Source organism: Nerophis ophidion, linkage group LG02 (genome assembly GCF_033978795.1).
Source record: "Nerophis ophidion isolate RoL-2023_Sa linkage group LG02, RoL_Noph_v1.0, whole genome shotgun sequence".
NCBI classification, from domain to species: domain Eukaryota; kingdom Metazoa; phylum Chordata; class Actinopteri; order Syngnathiformes; family Syngnathidae; genus Nerophis; species Nerophis ophidion.
This window is the reverse complement of record NC_084612.1, coordinates 81644780-81665297: the sequence shown is the minus strand read 5'-3', so window position 1 is coordinate 81665297 and position 20518 is coordinate 81644780. Positions and strand designations below refer to the sequence as shown.

Below are 20518 nucleotides of genomic sequence, written 5' to 3'. Positions count from 1 at the left end.
GCTAATAATAAAGTGCTAACTTTTTTTTCCTAAATGTATTATTTTCTCTAATTCCCCAGCCATACACCTTAGAGTCACATAAATTGGTTCGTGACATTTAGCATGCAAAATATAGCATGCTAGCTAGCTAAAGTAAACATGTTAACTTTTTCTATCTAATTTTACACATTTTTCTCTATTTTCCGAAGCCATACACCTTAATTGACATGTGACACATGCTAACTGTTACCATGCTACCGTTAGCTTGATAGCATCAACAATTAGCATGCTAACTTTTTAAGGTAGCTTTACAACCATTTACCCCCTATTTATACAACTTAGTATGTGAAACTCGTAAACTGTTTGCATGCTAATATTAAAGTGCTAACCTTTTTTTTCAAAATGTATTATTTTCTCTAATTCCCCAGCCATACACCTTAGAGTCACATAAATTGGTTTGTGACATTTAGCATGCAAAATATAGCATGCTAGCTAGCTAAAGTAAACGTGCTAACTTTTTCCATCTAGTTTTACACATTTTTCTCTATTTTCCGAAGCCATACACCTTAATTGACATGTGACACATGCTAACAGACAGCACATTTGCGTTAGCATTTTAATGCACACATGCTAACGTTTTAGGCTAGTCCCTATAGCTCATTTTGTAAAGACACACCTAAAACTCACGGATTCGGACACTCGGCACCATCTTCACAGAACGACGGCTGCCAGAGTGGTCTGGGGCATAGACAGCGAACACATGCTAACTGTTACTAATGCTACCGTTAGCTTGATAGCATCAACAATTAGCATGCTAACTTTTTAAGCTAGCTTTACAACCATTTACCCCCTATTTATACAACTTAGTATGTGAAACTCGTAAACTGTTTGCATGCTAATAATAAATTGCTAAATTTATTATTACATAAATTGGTTTGTGACATTTAGCATGCAAAATATAGCATGCTAGCTAGCTAACGTAAACATGCTAACTTTTTCCATCTAATTTTACACTTTCTCTATTTTCCGCAGCCATACACCTTAGTTGACATGTGACACATGCTAACTGACGGCACATTTGCGTTAGCATTTTAATGTGCAAATGCTAACGTTTTAGGCTAGCCCCTGTAGCTCATTTTGTAAAGATACACCTAAAACTCACGGATTCGGACACTTGGCGCCATCTTCACAGTACGATAGCTGCCAGAGTGGTCTGGGGCACAAACAGCAAACACATGCTAACTGTTACCATGCTACCGTTAGCTTGATAGCATCAACAGTTAGCATGCTAACTTTTTAAGCTAGCTATACAACCATTTACCCCCTATTTATACAACTTAGTATGTGAAACTCGTAAACTGTTTGTATGCTAATAATAAATTGCTAAATTTATTATTACATAAATTGGTTTGTGACATTTAGCATGCAAAATATAGCATGCTAGCTAGCTAACGTAAACATGCTAACTTTTTCCATCTAATTTTACACATTTTTCTCTATTTTCCAAAGCCATACACCTTAATTGACATGTGACACATGCTAACTGACAGCACATTTGCGTTAGCATTTTAATGCGCACATGCTAACGTTTTAGGCTAGGGCCTGTAGCTCATTTTGTAAAGATACACCTAAAACTCACGGATTCGGACACTCGGCACCATCTTCACAGAACGACGGCTGCCAGTGTGGTCTGGGGCACAGACAGCGGACACATGCTAACTGACAGCACATTTGCGTTAGCATTTTAATGTGCACATGCTAACGTTTTAGGCTAGGGCCTGTAGCTCATTTTGTAAAGATACAACTAAAACTCACGGATTCGGACACTCTGCACCATTTTCACAGAACGACGGCTGCCAGAGTGGTCTGGGGCACAGACCATTATAATTTCCGAAAGATTTTCCTAGTTATTTAAAACTATCTTTCCCGATCGGTCAAAAACAAACGAAAAAAAATGCGTTAAGGTCGTTGACTTACGGACTTCCGTGGCGGTGACGGTGATGTTGTGCCACATGTCCGTCTCCCGGTCCAGCGGCTTGGCCAGCGTGATCTGGCCGTCGTCGCCGTCGATGTTGAACTGCCTCTCCAGGTCCGTGTGGCGGTCTATCAGGTACCTGTGGCAAAATGATCAAGTATGACACATAGACCGGCTATCCCCGTTTAAATAAGACAATCTCATTTCAGTAGGCCTTTAAAACAGCTCAATAGTCAATTTGCGTGGGAACATTAACACGTGGAAAATAAACACTTTCTCTACCTCAACCAGCAAGTTTTTTGGATGGGAAAATTGTGATATTAAGTCGGCTCTTACAGGAGACTTCAGTGGATTATGGGACGACAAAAAGGCAGCTGTGATCTTGGCTCCTCCATCGGCTTCTCTGAGAGACATTGGCATTCACCGCAGCCATCCGACTTTCAGGTATGACTTTACAATCTCACTAAAACACTATTAAAACAATCAGCAGATAAGGGATTTTCCAGAATTATCCTAGTAAATGTGTCTAATTACATCTGAAACGCTCCCACTGCCGCCGCCTGGAGCCGTCGCCTTTCCTTTTTTTTTTTTTGTGTCAAAAATGTAGCTGTGATTTTGGCTCCTCCGCTTCTCTCAGAGAAACCGGCGTTCACCGCAGCCATCCGACTTTGAGGTACGACTTTATAATCTCAGTAAATGTGTCTAATTACATCTGAAACGCTCCCACTGCCGCCACCCAGAGCCGTTCGCTTCTTTTTTTCTGTGCTTCACTCTAACTTTCCTCATCCACAAATGTTTCATCTTCGCTCAAATTAATGGGGAACTCGTCGCTTTCTCGGTCCGAATCGCTCTCGCTGCTGGTGGCCATGATTGTAAACAATGTTCAGATGTGAGGAGCTCCACAACCCGTGACGTCACGCGCACATCGTCTGCTACTTCCGGTACAGGCAAGGCTTTTTTTATTAGCGACCAAAAGTTTCGAACTTTATCGTCGATGTTCTCTACTAAATAATTTCAGCAAAAATACGGCAATATCGCGAAATGATCAAGTATGACACATAGACCGGCTATCCCCGTTTAAATAAGACAATCTCATTTCAGTAGGCCTTTAAAACAGCTCAATAGTCAATTTGCGTGGGAACATTAACACGTGGAAAATAAACACTTTCTTTACGTCAACCAGCAAGTTTTTTGGATGGGAAAATTGTGATATTAAGTCGGCTCTTACCGGAGACTTCAGTGGATTATGGGACCTCCTCCTGTAGCGGTCAAAAAGGTAGCTCTGATTTTGGCTCCTCGGCTTCTCTCAGAGACACCGGCGTTCACCGCAGCCATCCGACTTTGAGGTATGACTTTATAATCTCAGTAAATGTGTCTAATTACATCTGAAACGCTCCCACTGCCGCCGCCCAGAGCAGTCGCTTTTTTTTTTTGTGCTTCACTCTAACTTTCCTCATCCACAAATGTTTCATCTTCGCTCAAATTAATGGGGAACTCGTCGCTTTCTCGGTCCGAATCGCTCTCGCTGCTGGTGGCCATGATTGTAAACAATGTTCAGATGTGAGGAGCTCCACAACCCGTGACGTCACACGCACATCGTCTGCTACTTCCGGTACAGGCAAGGCTTTTTTTATTAGCGACCAAAAGTTTCGAACTTGATCGTCGATGTTCTCTACTAAATAATGTCAGCAAAAATATGGCAATATCGCAAAATGATCAAGTATGACACATAGACCGGCTATCCCCGTTTAAATAAGACAATCTCATTTCAGAACGCCTTTAAAACAGCTCAATAGTCAATTTGCGCGGGAACATTAACAGGTGGAAAATAAACACTTTCTCTACGTCAACCAGCAAGTTTTTTGGATGGGAAAATTGTGATATTAAGTCGGCTCTTACCGGAGACTTCAGTGGATTATGGGACCTCCTCCTGTAGCTGTCAAAAAGGTAGCTGAGATTTTGGCTCCTCGGCTTCTCTCAGAGACACCGGCGTTCACCGCAGCCATCCGACTTTGAGGTACGACTTTATAATCTCAGTAAATGTGTCTAATTACATCTGAAACGCTCCCACTGCCGCCACCCAGAGCCGTTCACTTATTTTTTTCTGTGCTTCACTCTAACTTTCCTCATCCACAAATGTTTCATCTTCGCTCAAATTAATAGGGAACTCGTCGCTTTCTCGGTCCGAATCGCTCTCGCTGCTGGTGGCCATGATTGTAAACAATGTTCAGATGTGAGGAGCTCCACAACCCGTGACGTCACGCGCACATCGTCTGCTACTTCCGGTACAGGCAAGGCTTTTTTTATTAGCGACCAAAAGTTTCAAACTTTATCGTCGATGTTCTCTACTAAATAATTTCAGCAAAAATATGGCAATATCGCGAAATGATCAAGTATGACACATAGACCGGCTATCCCCGTTTAAATAAGAACATCGCATTACAGTAGGCCTTTAAGTGCACTCGACAACATTATTCCGGGCTCAAATCTGTGCGACAATTTCTGGAGCCGCTATTTATCTACGGTCCCTAAGTCAGAATGCGGTTAAAAAGAGCAACACATTTAGCAGCGGTCCCTGGCCCAGTGCAGTACAGTTAGCTTGTCGGGGGACAAGGGGGCTACGTCGGAAAACGGCGGCAATTTGAAGCAGCGTGAAGTTGTCATCCTCCGAGAGGGAGAAAGCATCTCGGGGATGAATGCGCGCTCAAGCGGTGGAAAATCAATAATTATGGCCTGAGGACTAATTACAGACTTCTCATGAGCAGCAGGGGGCATTAAAGATGAATAAGGACCCCCCCCCACCCGCCCTGTTTAAAAGACCATTAGTGCATGTTGTGTCAGGAAAAGAGATGTGCTGTTGTTAACCCCGTTTGGGATCTGTCAACAGCCAAAGGCCCCCAAAGGACGTGTTTAACAAGTGAGGACACACACACACACACACACACACACACACACACACACACACACACATACACGTGTAACGTGGTGGGCGGGGCCAAAGGAAGCAAGGGAAGGACAAGTCAATCTGCTTCTAACCTGCAACACTACAATAGGATCATGCACATGTTTTGCAATGGTTTTATATCCTCAAGTTTGGATAAACATAAACATTATTAATCAGGGGTGTCCAAACTTTATCCACTGAGGGCCGCACACTGAAAGATCAAAGCCAGCGGGGGCCATTTTGATATTTTTTTATTTTAAAAAACAATATATGTATAAAAAATATACATTTGGGCCTCCACTCAGGCTTAAACAACTAGTTTCCTCAGTTCCCAAACGTTTATTGAGTGTTTTTAAAAGAAAAGGTGATGTAACACAGTGGTGAACATGCCCTTTCCCAACTACTTTGGCACGTGTTAAAGCTGCAAGCAGCGTTGGTCGGGTCCGCCTTTGGCCGCTGCCAAGCCCTGGTCTAAGTCAGACCTACATAGAGGTCTTTGTTTCATGTCTCTACGACATTCCTAACAGAAGTTACAAGCAGTTTTGTCGGGGTTTTTTCCTAGGTTGCGCTAGAGCGCAATTTTGACTTTTGGGGTTTGTTTTTTTTATTAGATGGCAATTTTCGCCAGTCCTGATGTGTGTGTAAAATTTGGTGAGTTTTGAAGCATGTTAAGGGGGTCAAATTACAGATCAGCGTTTCTGGATGTTGTTGATAAATGGCTTTCACTTTGCATAGTAGAGCTTTAACTTGCACTTTAAAGCATTTTAAGGGGGTCAAATTACAGTTTAAAGAGGCAAAAATGACATTTTTTAGGAAACTTTGCGCAGGGGTTCTTTGAAGGCGCGTAAAATCCAAACCGGAGCAGTAATCAAAACGTTGTTGGATAGTTTTTATCAGAAGGGTTCAATCTCTCTCCTGTGCGAGTTTGAGGCCGAAACGACAAACGCACTCGGAGGAGTTTACGTTTGAAAAAGGTGACGGGTTTTTACAAAACTTTTATTTTGAAGGGGTAATTTTTAACTTCCTGTTGATTTTTGCCGAAGGATGTCGAATAACTAAATGTAGGTCTAAGTGAGACCTACATAAATGTTTTTGTTTCATGTCTTTCCGGCATTCCTACCGGAAGTTACAAGCAGTTTTGTCTGTGTTTTCTTCCTCGAAGCAGTTTTTGCTGTGTTTCGATCAAAAATTGCGCAATAGCGCAATTTTGAGTTTTTTTTTTTTTTTTTCATTAGATCGCAATTTCTGCCAGTCCTGATGTGTGTGCCAAGTTTGGTGATTTTTGAAGCATTTTAAGGGGCTCAAATTTCAGCTCAAAGAGGCAAAAATTGAATTTTGGGCGAAAATTTTGTTTTGAAGGGTTTTTTTCCAACTTCGTGTTGATTTTTGCCCTGGAAGGCAGAATAATGAAATGTAGGTCTAAGTTAGACCTACGTGACAGTTTTTGTTTCATGTCTGTACGACATTCCTAACGGAAGTTACAAGCAGTCTGTTTTTCCTTCCTTCCTAGGGGGCGCTAGCGCGCAATTTTGATTTTCCTGGTTTGGCTGCCTAATAAGTTGGGAAAGCATGCCAGACCGATGTGTGTGTCAAATTTGGTGAGTTTTGAAGCATGTTAAGGGGGTCAAATTACAGCGCATAGGTGCGGAATAATAATAAAACGCACCAGTTTCAAAAGGGTCCTTGGCCCATGGCAAATAATAATAATAAAATGCACCAGTTTCAATAGGGCCCGCGGACCCTAATTATTCTACAATTAATGCAACTTCTTGAACAGGTGCGGTAGAAAACGGATGAATGGATTAAAATGCATGAGAATGTTTAATATTTTGAGCGTTATTTATATTTTGAGCGTAATTATTAATTACTTATCGTGTTAAGCAATGTCAGCTAAGATTTATCTGAGAGCCAGATGCAGTCATCAAAAGAGCCACATCTGGCTCTAGAGCCATAGGTTCCCTACCCCTGTTCTATAACTTGTACCATTGTTTATTTAATTTAACTTACAGTGGATCGCCAATTTACAAACTTTGTAGGTTCTTAAACAGGGTTCGTAAATCTAAAAGTTTGTATAGTGGTTACCGCCTCGATAAAAGTCCATCTTTTTGTTAAAGTTTTTACACTTAGAACACAAAATAAAGTGCTATACAAATTTTGGAGTTAAAATATTTATTTTATATTTTAATACCTTCATATTTATGACTAAGCAGCAAATATATTCTATTATATATTTATTAATATATATTATATATACATATACACACATACTGTATATACATATATATATATATATATATAAATATATATGTACTTCCAGTAGAAATGTCATCGAAACATGAAACAAAAACCACTACGAAGGTCTCAGTTAGACCTATATTTCATCCACTGACACCCCCCAGCTAAAATTAACAGGAAGTTTGCTATTCCCATTTCAATACAAAAGTTGGCTAAAAAAATGTCGCGTTTTTTCAAACATTATGTCCTTTCAGGCCATTCGTCGTTTTGGCTTCAAATAAGCACAGAAGAGAGATTGAACCCTTCTGATTAAAAGTTAAGGAAAGAGTTTTAATTACCACCCCGGTTTGGATTTTATGAGCCCGTAAAGAACCATTGCGCTGCTGCTGTTGTCACAAAATGGCGGCTTTCTGCTCAGAAAAAACTGTCGAACTGTCATAAACACATGAAACAAAAACCTCAATGTAGGTCTCACTGAGACCTATATTTCATTCACTGACCACCCCCAACTAAAATCAACAGAAAGTTTGCTATTCCCACTTCAATACAACAACCGCAGCCACTTTACAACTGTTATTACTATGAGACTGATGTATAACACATGTGTATACAACTTTTTCTCCGTGTAATAATCCATCCATCCATCTTCTACCGCTTATCTGGGTTTGGGTCGCGGGGGCGGCAGCCAAAGCGGTACCGTCCGTCGATGCTTGCAGCTTTAATTTTATTTATTTTTTGATCTAGGATGTCTTTACACCAGGGGTCACCAACGCAGTGCCCATGGGCACCAGGTCGCCCGTAAGGACCAGATGAGTCGCCCGCTGGCCTGTTCTAAAAATAGCTCAAAAAGCAGCACTTACCAGTGAGCTGCCTCTATTTTTTTAAATGTTATTTATTTACTAGCAAGCTGGTCTCGCTTTGCTTGACATTTTTAATTCTAAGAGAGACAAAACTCAAATAGAATTTGAGAATCAAAGAAAATATTTTAAAGACTTGGTCTTCACTTGTTTAAATAAATTCATTTATTTGTTTACTTTGCTTCTTATAACTTTCAGAAAGGCAATTTTAGAGAAAAAATACAACCTTAAAAATGATTTTAAGATTTTTAAACACATATACCTTTTCACCTTTTAAACTCCTTCCTCTTCTTTCCTGACAATTTAAAACAATGTTCAAGTAAATCAATTTTTTTCTTTATTGTAAAGAATAATAAATACATTTTAATTTAATTCTTCATTTTAGCTTCTGTTTTTTCGACAACGAATATTTGTGAAATATTTCTTCAAACTTATTATGATTAAAATTCCCCAAAAATATTCTGGCAAATCTATAAAAATCTGTAGAATCAATTTTAAATCTTATTTCAAAGTCTTCTGAATTTCCTTCAAAATTTTTGTTCTGGAAAATCTAGAAGAAATAATGATTTGTTTTTCTTAGAAATATAGCTTGGTCCAATTTGTTATATATTCTAACAAAGTGCAGATTGGATTTTAAACTATTCAAAACATCTCATCAAAATTCTAAAATTAATCTTAATCAGGAAAAAATAATAATGATGTCCCATAAATTATTTTTTTTTCATTTTTTCAAAAAGATTCGAATTAGCTAGTTTTTCTCTTCGTTTTTTCGGTTGAATTTTGAATTTTAAAGAGTCGAAATTGAAGATAAACTATGTTTCAAAATTTCATTTTTTTCCCCTGTTTTGTTCATCATTTATTCTCTACAAAAAAACTTCCGTAAAAGGACAAAAAATCTACGACAGAATGACAGACAGAAATACCCATTTTTTAATATATATAGATTTTTTACTAAAGGTAAATTGAGCAAATTGACTATTTCTGGCAATTTATTCAAGTGTGTATCAAACTGGTAGCCCTTCGCATTAATCAGAACCCAAGAAGTAGCTCTTGCTTTCAAAAAGGTTGGTGACTCCTGCTCTACACATTGCTGCATTCCTATTTCCCTCTATCCTGACTAGTCTCCCAGCTCCTGCCGCTAAAAAAACATCCCCACAGCATGATGCTGCCACCACCACACTTCACTGTAAGGGATGGCATTTGTTGTAATTGCTAAAAACTGAGCAAAGGCGGAGAATACTTAGGTACATGTTATTTTTGAGTTGTTTTATTTTTAATAAATGTGCAAAATTAAACAAATGTAAGCCTTCACATTGTCATTATGTGCAGAATTTTGAGGACAACAATGAATGTATTCCATTTTTGGAATAAAGCTGTAACATAACATGTGGAAAAAGTGAAGCTCTGTAAACACTTTACGGATGTGAATTAAAATCCCTCTAGAACAGGGATCAGCAACATTTTTGAAACCAAGAGCTACTTCTTGGGTACTGATTAATGCGAAGGGCTACCAGTTTGATACACACTTAAATAAATTGCCAGAAATAGCCAACTTGCTCATTTTAACTTTAATAAATAAATCTATATATATAAAAATAAATGGGTATTTCTGTCTGTCATTCCGTCGTACATTTTTTTCCCTTTTACCGGAGGTTTTTAGTAGGGAATAAATGATTAAAAAAACAATTAATTGAATGGTTTAAAAGAGAAGAAAACACGAAAAAAAATGAAAATTAAATTTAGAAACATAGTTAATCCTCAATTTCGACTCTTTAGAATTCAAAATCCAACCGGAAAAAAATTAAGAGAAAAAATAGCTAATTTGAATCTTTTTGAAAAAATTTAAACAATAATTTATGGAACATCAATTAGTAATTTTTCCTGATTAATTTTATAATTTTTAATGTTTTAAATAGGTTAAAATCCATTGGACAAAGCTGTATTTCTGACAAAGACAAATCATTATTTCTTCTAGATTTTCCAGAACAAAAATTGTAAAAGAAATTCAAAAGACTTTGAAATAAGATTTAAATTTGATTCTACAGATTTTCTAGATTTGCCAGAATATATTTATTTTTAATTTTAATCATAATAAGTTTGAAGAAATATTTCACAAATATTCTTCGTCGAAAAAACAGAAGCAAAAATGAAGAATTTAATTAAAATGTATTTATTGTTCTTACAATAAAATAAAAATAAAAATACTTGAACATGGATTTAAACTGTCAGGAAAAAAGAGGAAGGAACTTAAAAGGTAAAAAGGTATATGTGTTTAAAAATCTTAAAATCAATTTTAAGGTTGTATTGTTTCTCTAAAATTGTCTTTCTGAAAGTTATAAAAAGCAAAGTAAAAAAATAAATGAATTTATTTAAACAAGTGAAGACCAAGTCTTTAAAATATTTTCTAGGATTTTTAAATTCTATTTGAGTTTTGTCTCTCTTAGAATTAAAAATGTCAAGCAAAGCGAGACCAGCTTGCTAGTAAATAAATAAAATTAAAAAAAAATAGAGGCAGCTCACTGGTAAGTGCTGCTATTTGAGCTATTTTTAGAACAGGCCAGGGGGCGACTCATCTCAGGGTTTCCCACACATTCATTTATTTGTGGCGGCCCGCCACGAAAGAATTACGGCTTCCACAAATAAATAAAAAAATTAAAAAATAATACAAATAAATACCATAAGAAAAAAAAAAAATATATATATATATATATTTTTTTTTCGGCTTTTGACTCGCTCGACTGCTCATAAAAGCAATGGCACCAGCAGAAACAAAGAGCAGACAGTAACGACGACGGCGGCTGAAGAGCGATCCAATAAACGAGAGTCAAACCTGCTCAAGCCATCATGTCCTTCCTGGGTGGTCCATGGAACCCGAGCGACAGGGGAAAGTCGTTCACAATAAATGATAAATAAATAAATGATAAATAAATGGGTTGTACTTCTATAGCGCTTTTCTACCTTCAAGGTACTCAAAGCGCTTTGACACTACTTCCACATTCACCCATTCACACACACATTCACACACTGATGGAGGGAGCTGCCATGCAAGGCGCTAACCAGCACCCATCAGGAGCAAGGGTGAAGTGTCTTGCTCAGGACACAACGGACGTGACGAGGTTGGTACTAGGTGGGGATTGAACCAGGGACCCTCGGGTTGCGCACGGCCACTATCCCACTGCGCCACGCCGTCTCCGAATGGAACTTGTAGTTACATATTACATAAATATGTACATAAAGTGTTGTAATTATATTCCAAATCCGCTGCCACCACAAATAGATGCTTGACCTGTGGGAAACACTGCATCTGGTCCTTACGGGCGACCTGGTGCCCACGGGCAACGCGTCGGTGACCCCTGACGTATAGCGTCTGAAAGCAGACCGAATTCAAATTGTTAGAAAGATATAAATAGCGGCGGCGTTTTCATTTTTTTTTAGGTCGAGATGTTTTGATAAAATCCTGAGAAAGGGGGTCCTTGGAGGACCCCCGCTCCCCTCACGACGTACCTCCACCCACACCGCCGAAACCTTCACCCCCCTTTCGGAAAGCCGAGGCAAGAAGACTTTCAAGGCAGCAAAGCGCCTGGGAGCGCCGTCTCTCCCGCAGCCTGAGAGCACGGCAGTCAGGCTGCTGACAGCATTCACGCCCCAGCGACGAGACGCAGGCAGGAATGTTCTGCCAGCTGTCACTCAAACTGACAAGGCTGCTGTGAGAAAAGAATTAAAAGCAAATACAAAAATGAAACAGAAATCGATGCGTCTGGGCTTTGTGCGTCGTTTTCTCACGGCGAACTTTGCGAGCGGCGCGACCATCGGGAGGCTTTTTAATTTAAACATCTGTATGTCGGAGAGCACTTTTTTTATATCACGCTTTCGCAGGTGCAGGTGTCAGAAAAGACATTCCTAGAACCTGTCACTCATCCTTGAGCTTTAAAGGATGACACTCACAATATATATACACACACATATATATACACATATATACATATACACACACACATATATGTCAGGCTTGCCACTGACAATTTGTTTGTTTTAGTATTTCCTGTCTAGTGCTCTTATTTTGTCAGCTTCCTGTCTCGTTCCCTGAGTGCTGTGTTCCTCCTCAGCTACCGCTGACTGGCACCTGGCCGCACCTGTTGCCAATCAGCCCGCTCCTATTTGTACCTGCTTTGTCTCGTGTCAGGTGCTGGATCATTGTATTGTCGTTGTCGTGCTACCTGTCGTGTCGATATGATCAGTTCAGTAATTACCCGTCGTGCTACATTTTGTCCTGCTCGTCGTAGCGGTAAGCTGTTCTTGTTAGCCATTAGCTAAAAAGTCTGCGGGCTATAGAGCGTTTTCCGTTCGGGCTCCAGTACTCTGGAATGCCCTCCCGGTAACAGTTTGAGATGCTACCTCAGTAGAAGCATTTAAGTCTCACCTTAAAACTCATCTGTATACTCTAGCCTTTAAATAGACCTCCTTTTTAGACCAGTTGATCTGCCGCTTCTTTTCTTTCTCCTAAGTCCCCCCCTCCCTTGTGGAGGGGGTCCGGTCCAATGACCATGGATGAAGTACTGGCTGTCCAGAGTCGAGACCCAGGATGGACCACTCGCCTGTGTATCGGTTGGGGACATCTCTACGCTGCTGATCCGCCTACGCTTGAGATGGTTTCCTGTGGACGGGACTCTCGCTGCTGTCTTGGATCCGCTTGAACTGAACTCTCGCGACAGTATCATGTCAGACCCGCTCGACATCCATTGCTTTCGGTCCCCTAGACGGGGGGGGGTTGCCCACATCTGAGGTCCTCTCCAAGGTTTCTCATAGTCAGCATTGTCACTGGCGTCCCACTGGATGTGAATTCTCCCTGCCCACTGGGTGTGAGTTTTCCTTGCCCTTTTGTGGGTTCTTCCGAGGATGTTGTAGTCGTAATGATTTGTGCAGTCCTTTGAGACATTTGTGATTTGGGGCTATATAAATAAACATTGATTGATTGATTTACAGTTTTTCTGTTTGCTATCCACTAGCTTCCATGCTAAAGTTCCTTTTTGTTTTTCTAGCTCCCAGTGCTAGCTCCCTTAGTTTGTTATTCCGCCCACGTGCGTTTTTCATTGTTTTCATATCCAATGCCTGCCTCCATCTCTGCATCTTGGGGTTTGACAACAAATAACTTTGACAATATATATATACGTGTAGCTTTGTGTATATATATATATATATATATATATATATATATATATATATATATATATATATATATATATATATATATATTGGTTGTACATACATACATACATACAACATATACACATATAGTAAGTGGTAGAAAATGGATGGATGAATATATATATATATATATATACACAACACAAATACAACGTTGAAACAACATGCTTTTCGACAACGTTTAATCAATGGCAGGTTGCGACGGTGATTTGACCGTTGAAATTTGGTTATTTTACAACTCAAATACGTTTAAACATGCTTTTTGACAACGTTTTGTCTAAGTTGGGTTCTGACATTGATTTGACCATTTAATTTTGGTCACGCTACAACCAATATTCTACAGCACAAATACAACATTGAAACAACATGCTTTTGACGACCTTAAATCAATGTTGTGACGTTGATTTGACCTTTTGAAATCTTCGCCTTTTTACAACAGACAACATGGATCCAACATTGTCTACATTTACAAATAAAACTATTTCCTAATGTTGTTTCACAGTCAGTTTCAAAGGACATGTACGTATGATCAACGTTGTATCCATGACTTGTTGTGCCTGCTGGGTTTAATCTCAATGAGTTTTTGTACCGGGTAAAATAAAGGAAATCAACTGACTGGCAGCGCTGCCTCTTGCTGACAGTTTTTTATTGATGGTCAAACTGATAAACATTTTTTTTTTTTTTTTGCAAATAATCATTAACTTTAGAATTTGATGCCAGCAACACATGACAAATAAGTTGGGAAAGGTGGCAATAAATACTGATAAAGTTGAGGAATGCTCATCAAACACTTATTTGTAACATCCCAAATAAGGCTAATTGGGAACAGGTGGGTGCCATGATTGGGTAGAAAAACAGCTTCCCAAAAAATGCTCAGGCTTTCGCAAGAAAAGATGGAGCGAGGTACACCCCTTTGTCCACAACTGCGTGAGCAAATACTCAAACAGTTTAAGAATAACGTTTCTCAAAGTGCAATTGCAAGAAATTTAGGGATTTCAACATCTACGCTCCATAATATCATCAAAAGGTTCAAAGAATCTGGAGAAATCACTCCAAGTAAGTGGCATGGCTGGAAACCAACATTGAATGACGGTGACCTTCGATCCCTCAGACGGCACTGTATCAAACACCGACATCTATCTCTAAAGGATTTCACCACATGGGCTCAGGAACACTTCAGAAAACCACTGTCACTAAATACAGTTGGTCGCTACATCTGTAAGTGCAAGTTAAATCTCTACTATGCAAAGCGAAAGATATTTATCAACAACATCCAGAAACGCCGCCGGCTTCTCTGGGCCCGAGATCATCTAAGATGGATTGATGCAAAGTGGAAAAGTGTTCTGTGGTCTGACGAATCCACATTTCAAATTATATTTGGAAACAGAGGACGTGGTGTCCTCCAGAACAAAGAGGAAAATAACCATTGGGATTGTTATAGGCGCAAAGTTCAAAAGCCAGCATCTGTGATGGTAGGCTCCATATAACATCATCAAAAGGTTAAGAGAATCTGGAGAAATCACTACAAGTGAGCGGCATGGCCGGAAACCAACATTGAATGACCGTGACCTTCGATCCCTCAGACGGCACTGTATCAAACACGGACATCAATCTCTAAAGGATATCACCACATGGGCTCAGGAACACTTCAGAAAACCACTGTCACTAAATACAGTTGGTCGCTTCTTCTGTAAGTGCAAGTTAAAACTCTACTATGCAAAGCCAAACCCATTTGTCAACAACATCCAGAAACGCCGCCAGGTTCTCAGGGCCCGAGATCATCTAAGATGGACTGATGCAAAGTGGAAAAGGGTTCTGTGGTCTGACGAGTCTACATTTCAAATTATATTTGGAAATAGAGGACGTGGTGTCCTCCAGAACAAAGAAGAAAATAACATTATGTTATAGGTGCAAAGTTCAAAAGCCAGCATCTGTGATGGTATGGGGGTGTATTAGTGCCCAAGGCATGGGTAACTTACACATCAGTGAAGGCACCATTAATGCTGAAAGGTACATACAGGTTTTGCAGCAACATATGTTGTCATCCAAACAACATTATCATGGGCGCCCCTGCTTATTTCAGTAAGGCAAGTGTTACAACAAAAAAGAGTGCCGGTACTTTCCTGGCCCGCCTGCAGTCCGGACCCGTCTCCCATCGAAAATGTGTGGCGCATTATGAAGCGTAAAATACAACAGCTGAGACTGTTGAACGACTGAAGCTTTACACTAAACAAGAATGGGGAAAAAAATCCACTTCCAAAGCTTCAACAATTAGTTTCCTCAGTTCCCAAACGTTTATTGAGTGTTGTTAAAAGAAAAGGCGATGTAACACGGTGGTGAACATGCCCTTTCCCAACTACTTTGGCACGTGTTGCAGCCATGAAATTCTAAGTTAATGATTATTTGCAAAAAAAAAATAAAAGTTTATGAGTTTGAACAACAAATATCTTGTCTTTGTAGCATATTCAACTGAATATGGGTTGGAAAGGATTTGCGAATCATCGTATTCTGTTTATTACTGGATCAGTTTGCAGCCTCCAAGTCCGAGTCCATGGTTCTCACCCGGGAAAGGGTGGAGTGCCATCTCCGGGTTGGGGAGGAGACCCTGCCCCAAGTGGAGGAGTTCAAGTACCTAGGAGTCTTGTTCACGAGTGAGGGAAGAGTGGATCGTGAGATCGACAGGCGGATCGGTGCGGCGTCTTCAGTAATGCGGACGTTGTACCGATCCGTTGTGGTGAAGAAGGAGCTGAGCCGGAAGGCAAAGCTCTCAATTTACCGGTCGATCTACATTCCCATCCTCACCTATGGTCATCAATCAATCAATCAATGTTTACTTATATAGCCTTAAATCACTAGTGTCTCAAAGGGCTGCACAAACCACTACGACATCCTCGGTAGGCCCACATAAGGGCAAGGAAAACTCACACCCAGTGGGACGTCGGTGACAATGATGACTATGAGAACATGATACTGTGAAAGATCAATCCATAATGGATCCAACACAGTCGCGAGAGTCCAGTCCAGAGCGGATCCAACACAGCAGCGAGAGTCCCGTTCACAGCGGAGCCAGCAGGAAACTATTCCAAGAGGAGGCTGATCATGAGCTTTGGGTCATGACCGAAAGGATAAGATCACGAGTACAAGCGGCCCAAATGAGTTTGGGTCTCTCCCTTAGAGATAGGGTGAGAAACTCCGTCATCCGGGAGGAACTCAAAGTAAAGCCGCTGCTCCTCCACATGGAGAGGAGCCAGATGAGGTGGTTCGGGCATCTGGTCAGGATGCCACCCGAACGCCTCCCTAGGGAGGTGTTTAGGGCACGTCCAACCGGTAGGAGGTGCCCAGGACGCGTTGGGAAGACTATGTCTCCCGGCTGGCCTGGGAACGCCTCGGGATCCCCCGGGAAGAGCTAGACGATGTGGCTGGGGAGAGGGAAGTCTGGGTTTCCCTGCTTAGGCTGTTGCCCCCGCGACCCGACCTCGGATAAGCGGAAGATGATGGACGGATGGATATTCTGTTTATATTTACATCTAACACAATTTCCCAACTCACATGGAAACAGGGTTTGTATGTAGAGAAAGACGTGTGTTTTTCTTGCACATAAAGAGTGTGAATGATGGAGAAATTGCCCAAAAAAGGGCGTGTTTCCTGTAAATGGCTTTCTCCGTGTAATTAGAACTGAAATAGTCAATATTGCCATTTGGAGCCACGTGAGAGTTCCGGCACACCGACTGTCACGTTTGGATCCGCCATCTCCATCAGGCCAGAACCCGCTGAGAGGCTTTCAGTCCTGTCGCCAGAAAGAAACCACTCAGGGGACAAGGGCGCCCTCGTCTCGCCTTAATGCGTCCAAACAAGGTTTTTTTTTTTTTGTTTTTTGTTAGGCGCACTCCATGAAACGGCGGCCGGGTTTCTACCTGAGTGATCACCAAAAAGACGCGGTGTGACACGCCGCCCGACGTGATTTCAAGAGAGGAGCCGTGACCGCGCTGGATTCACAAAAATGGGAGGCTGCGACGAGCTTTGAAAATATTTTTTTGTTTGACTTCACCCTCCTTCTCTCTTTTTCCAAAGGTGCAATATTTCTCTCCGAGCTGACGTGCGCCCGCCCCCCCCCGACCCCCCGACCCCCAGCTGAGGCGGTGTTGGAAATGAAAAGTAATTACGAGGCAATATTTTTGTTTTTGCAAGAGGCTGACATATTTAAAATGTGAGCTGCTACGTGGATGGGAGCGACTCGATAACAGCAGGCAGACGTGTCGCACTGTGGTCGTCAGCACAAGTAAACAACACAATCACGCACACGTCGACGAGGTCGAAATGTGTTCATTCACACTTTGACTTCTGATGCCGTCATCAAAATATGAAAACTGCTTTTTTTGGACAATAAATCTCCTTCATTTTAACTTTCATGAATACAAATATCCTCGTCACGACACCGAAACGCCACCCACATCATCTGTATTCTCAAGTCTAAATATCATAGTAGGCTCTAGTACATTCGGGATTAAAAGCCTCTATATTTTTCCTACGCTTTGAACTCTGCGGCTTATAGAACGGTGCAGCTAATTTCTGGATTTTTCTTTGTTGACAGTTATAATGCATATAGTTGTTTTAAAAAACAAAACAAGCAAAGACACTGAATAGGTGTCTTGTTGATTGTGCTACGGCGCCATCTTTTGGACAAGTTTGCACACTGCAGGCGCTGGATGGCTCGAGACTAGATTACGCTTTAAAATATTATATTAACTTTCATGAATAACAATATCCTCTTCAGTATACCGAAACATCCAGCTGTATTCTCAAGTCTGAATATTATATTAGACTTTAGTACATTCGGAATTAAAAGCCTTTATATTTTTCCTACGCTTTGAACCCTGTGGCTTATAAAACGGTGCGGCTATTTTATGGATTTTTCTTTGTTGATGGCTATAATGCAAATACTTGTTTTAAAAAAACAAAACAAGCAAAGACACTGAATAGGTGTTTTGTTGATTGTGCTATGGCGCCAACTTTTGGACGATTTTGCTCACTGCAGGCGCTGGATGGCTCGAGACTAGATTACGCTTTAAAATATTGTATTAACTTTCATGAATAACAATATCCTCTTCAGTATACCAAAACATCCAGCTGTATTCTCAAGTCTGAATATTATATTAGACTTTAGTACATTCGGAATTAAAAGCCTTTATATTTTTCCTACGCTTTGAACCCTGTGGCTTATAAAACGGTGCGGCTATTTTATGGATTTTTCTTTGTTGATGGCTATAATGCAAATAGTTGTTTCAAAAAAAGTAAACAAGCAAAGACACTGAATAGGTGTTTTGTTGATTGTGCTACGGCGCCATCTTTTGGACGATTTTGCTCACTGCAGGCGCTGCATGGCCCGAGACTAGACTACGCATTCAAATATTATATTAACTTTCATGAATACAAATATCCTCTTCAGTATACCGAAACACCACCCAAACCAGCTGTATTCTCAAGTCTAAATAGTATATTAGACTTTAGTGCATTCGGGATTAAAAGCCTCTATACTTTTCCTACGCTTTGAACCCAGCGGCTTATAAAACGGTGCAGCTAACTTATGGATTTTTCTTTGTTGCCGGCTGTAATGCATATAGTTGTTTTAAAAAACAAAAGAAGCAAAGACACTGAATAGGTGTTTTGTTGATTGTGCTACGGCGCCATCTTTTGGACAAGTTTGCTCACTGCAGGCGCTGCATGGCTTGAGACTAGACCACGCTTTCAAATATTATATTAACATTCATGAATACAAATATCCTCTTCTGTACACCGAAACACCACCCACATCATCCGTATTCTCAAGTCTAAATATTATAGTAGGCTTTAGTACATTCGGGATTAAAAGCCTCTATACTTTTCCTATGCTTTGAACCCTGCGGTTTATAGAACGGTGCGGCTAATTTCTGGATTTTTCTTTGTTGACGGCTATAATGCATATAGTTGTTTTAAAAAACAAAACAAGCAAATACACTGAATAGGTGTTTTGTTGATTGTGCTACGGCGCCATCTTTTGGACAAGTTTGCTAACTGCAGGCGCTGCATGGCTTGAGACTAGACTACGCTTTCAAATATTATATTAACATTCATGAATACAAATATCCTCTTCAGTACACCGAAACACCACCCAAATCATCTGTATTCTCAAGTCTAAATATCATAGTAGACTTTAGTACATTCGAGATTAAAAGCCTCTATATTTTTCCTACGCTTTGAACCCTGCGGCTTATAAAACGGTGCAGCTATCTTATGGATTTTTCTTTGTTGATGGATATAATGCAAATACTTGTTTTAAAAAACAAAACAAGCAAAGACACTGAATAGGTGTCTTGTTGATTGTGCTATGGCGCCATCTTTTGGACAAATTTGCTAACTGCAGGCGCTGCATGGCTCGAGACTAGACTACCCTTTCAAATATTATATTAACATTCATGAATAAAAATATCCTCTTCAGCATACCGAAACATCCAGCTGTATTCTCAAGTCTGAATATTATATTAGACTTTAGCACATTCGGAATTAAAAGCCTTTATATTTTTCCTACGCTTTGAACCCTGTGGCTTATAAAACGGTGCGGCTATTTTATGGATTTTTCTTTGTTGATGGCTATAATGCAAATACTTGTTTTAAAAAAACAAAACAAGCAAAGACACTGAATAGGTGTTTTGTTGATTGTGCTATGGCGCCAACTTTTGGACGATTTTGCTCACTGCAGGCGCTGCATGGCCCGAGACTAGATTACGCTTTAAAATATTATATTAACTTTCATGAATAACAATATCCTCTTCAGTATACCAAAACATCCAGCTGTATTCTCAAGTCTGAATATTATATTAGACTTTAGTACATTCGGAATTAAAAGCCTTTATATTTTTCCTACGCTTTGAACCCTGTGGCTTATAAAACGGTGCGGCTATTTTATGGATTTTTCTTTGTTGATGGCTATAATGCAAATAGTTGTTTCAAAAAAAGTAAACAAGCAAAGACACTGAATAGGTGTTTTGTTGATTGTGCTACGGCGCCATCTTTTGGATGATTTTGCTCACTGCAGGCGCTGCATGGCCCGAGACTAGACTACGCATTCAAATATTATATTAACTTTCATGAATACAAATATCCTCTTCAGTATACCGAAACACCACCCAAACCAGCTGTATTCTCAAGTCTAAATAGTATATTAGACTTTAGTGCATTCGGGATTAAAAGCCTCTATACTTTTCCTACGCTTTGAACCCAGCGGCTTATAAAACGGTGCAGCTAACTTATGGATTTTTCTTTGTTGCCGGCTGTAATGCATATAGT

The 20518-nt window shown here is 40.1% G+C and overlaps 1 protein-coding gene across 1 annotated transcript in view; it reads right to left on the bottom strand.

The window, feature by feature from the left end:
• Nucleotides 1-20518, bottom strand: part of LOC133548268 (cadherin-8-like) — a 244397-nt gene that overhangs the window by 28375 nt on the left and 195504 nt on the right. The window contains exon 8 of the mRNA XM_061893585.1: nucleotides 1957-2093. Coding sequence (XP_061749569.1) covers nucleotides 1957-2093 — 137 coding nt within the window. The remainder of the gene's footprint in view (nucleotides 1-1956; nucleotides 2094-20518) is intronic.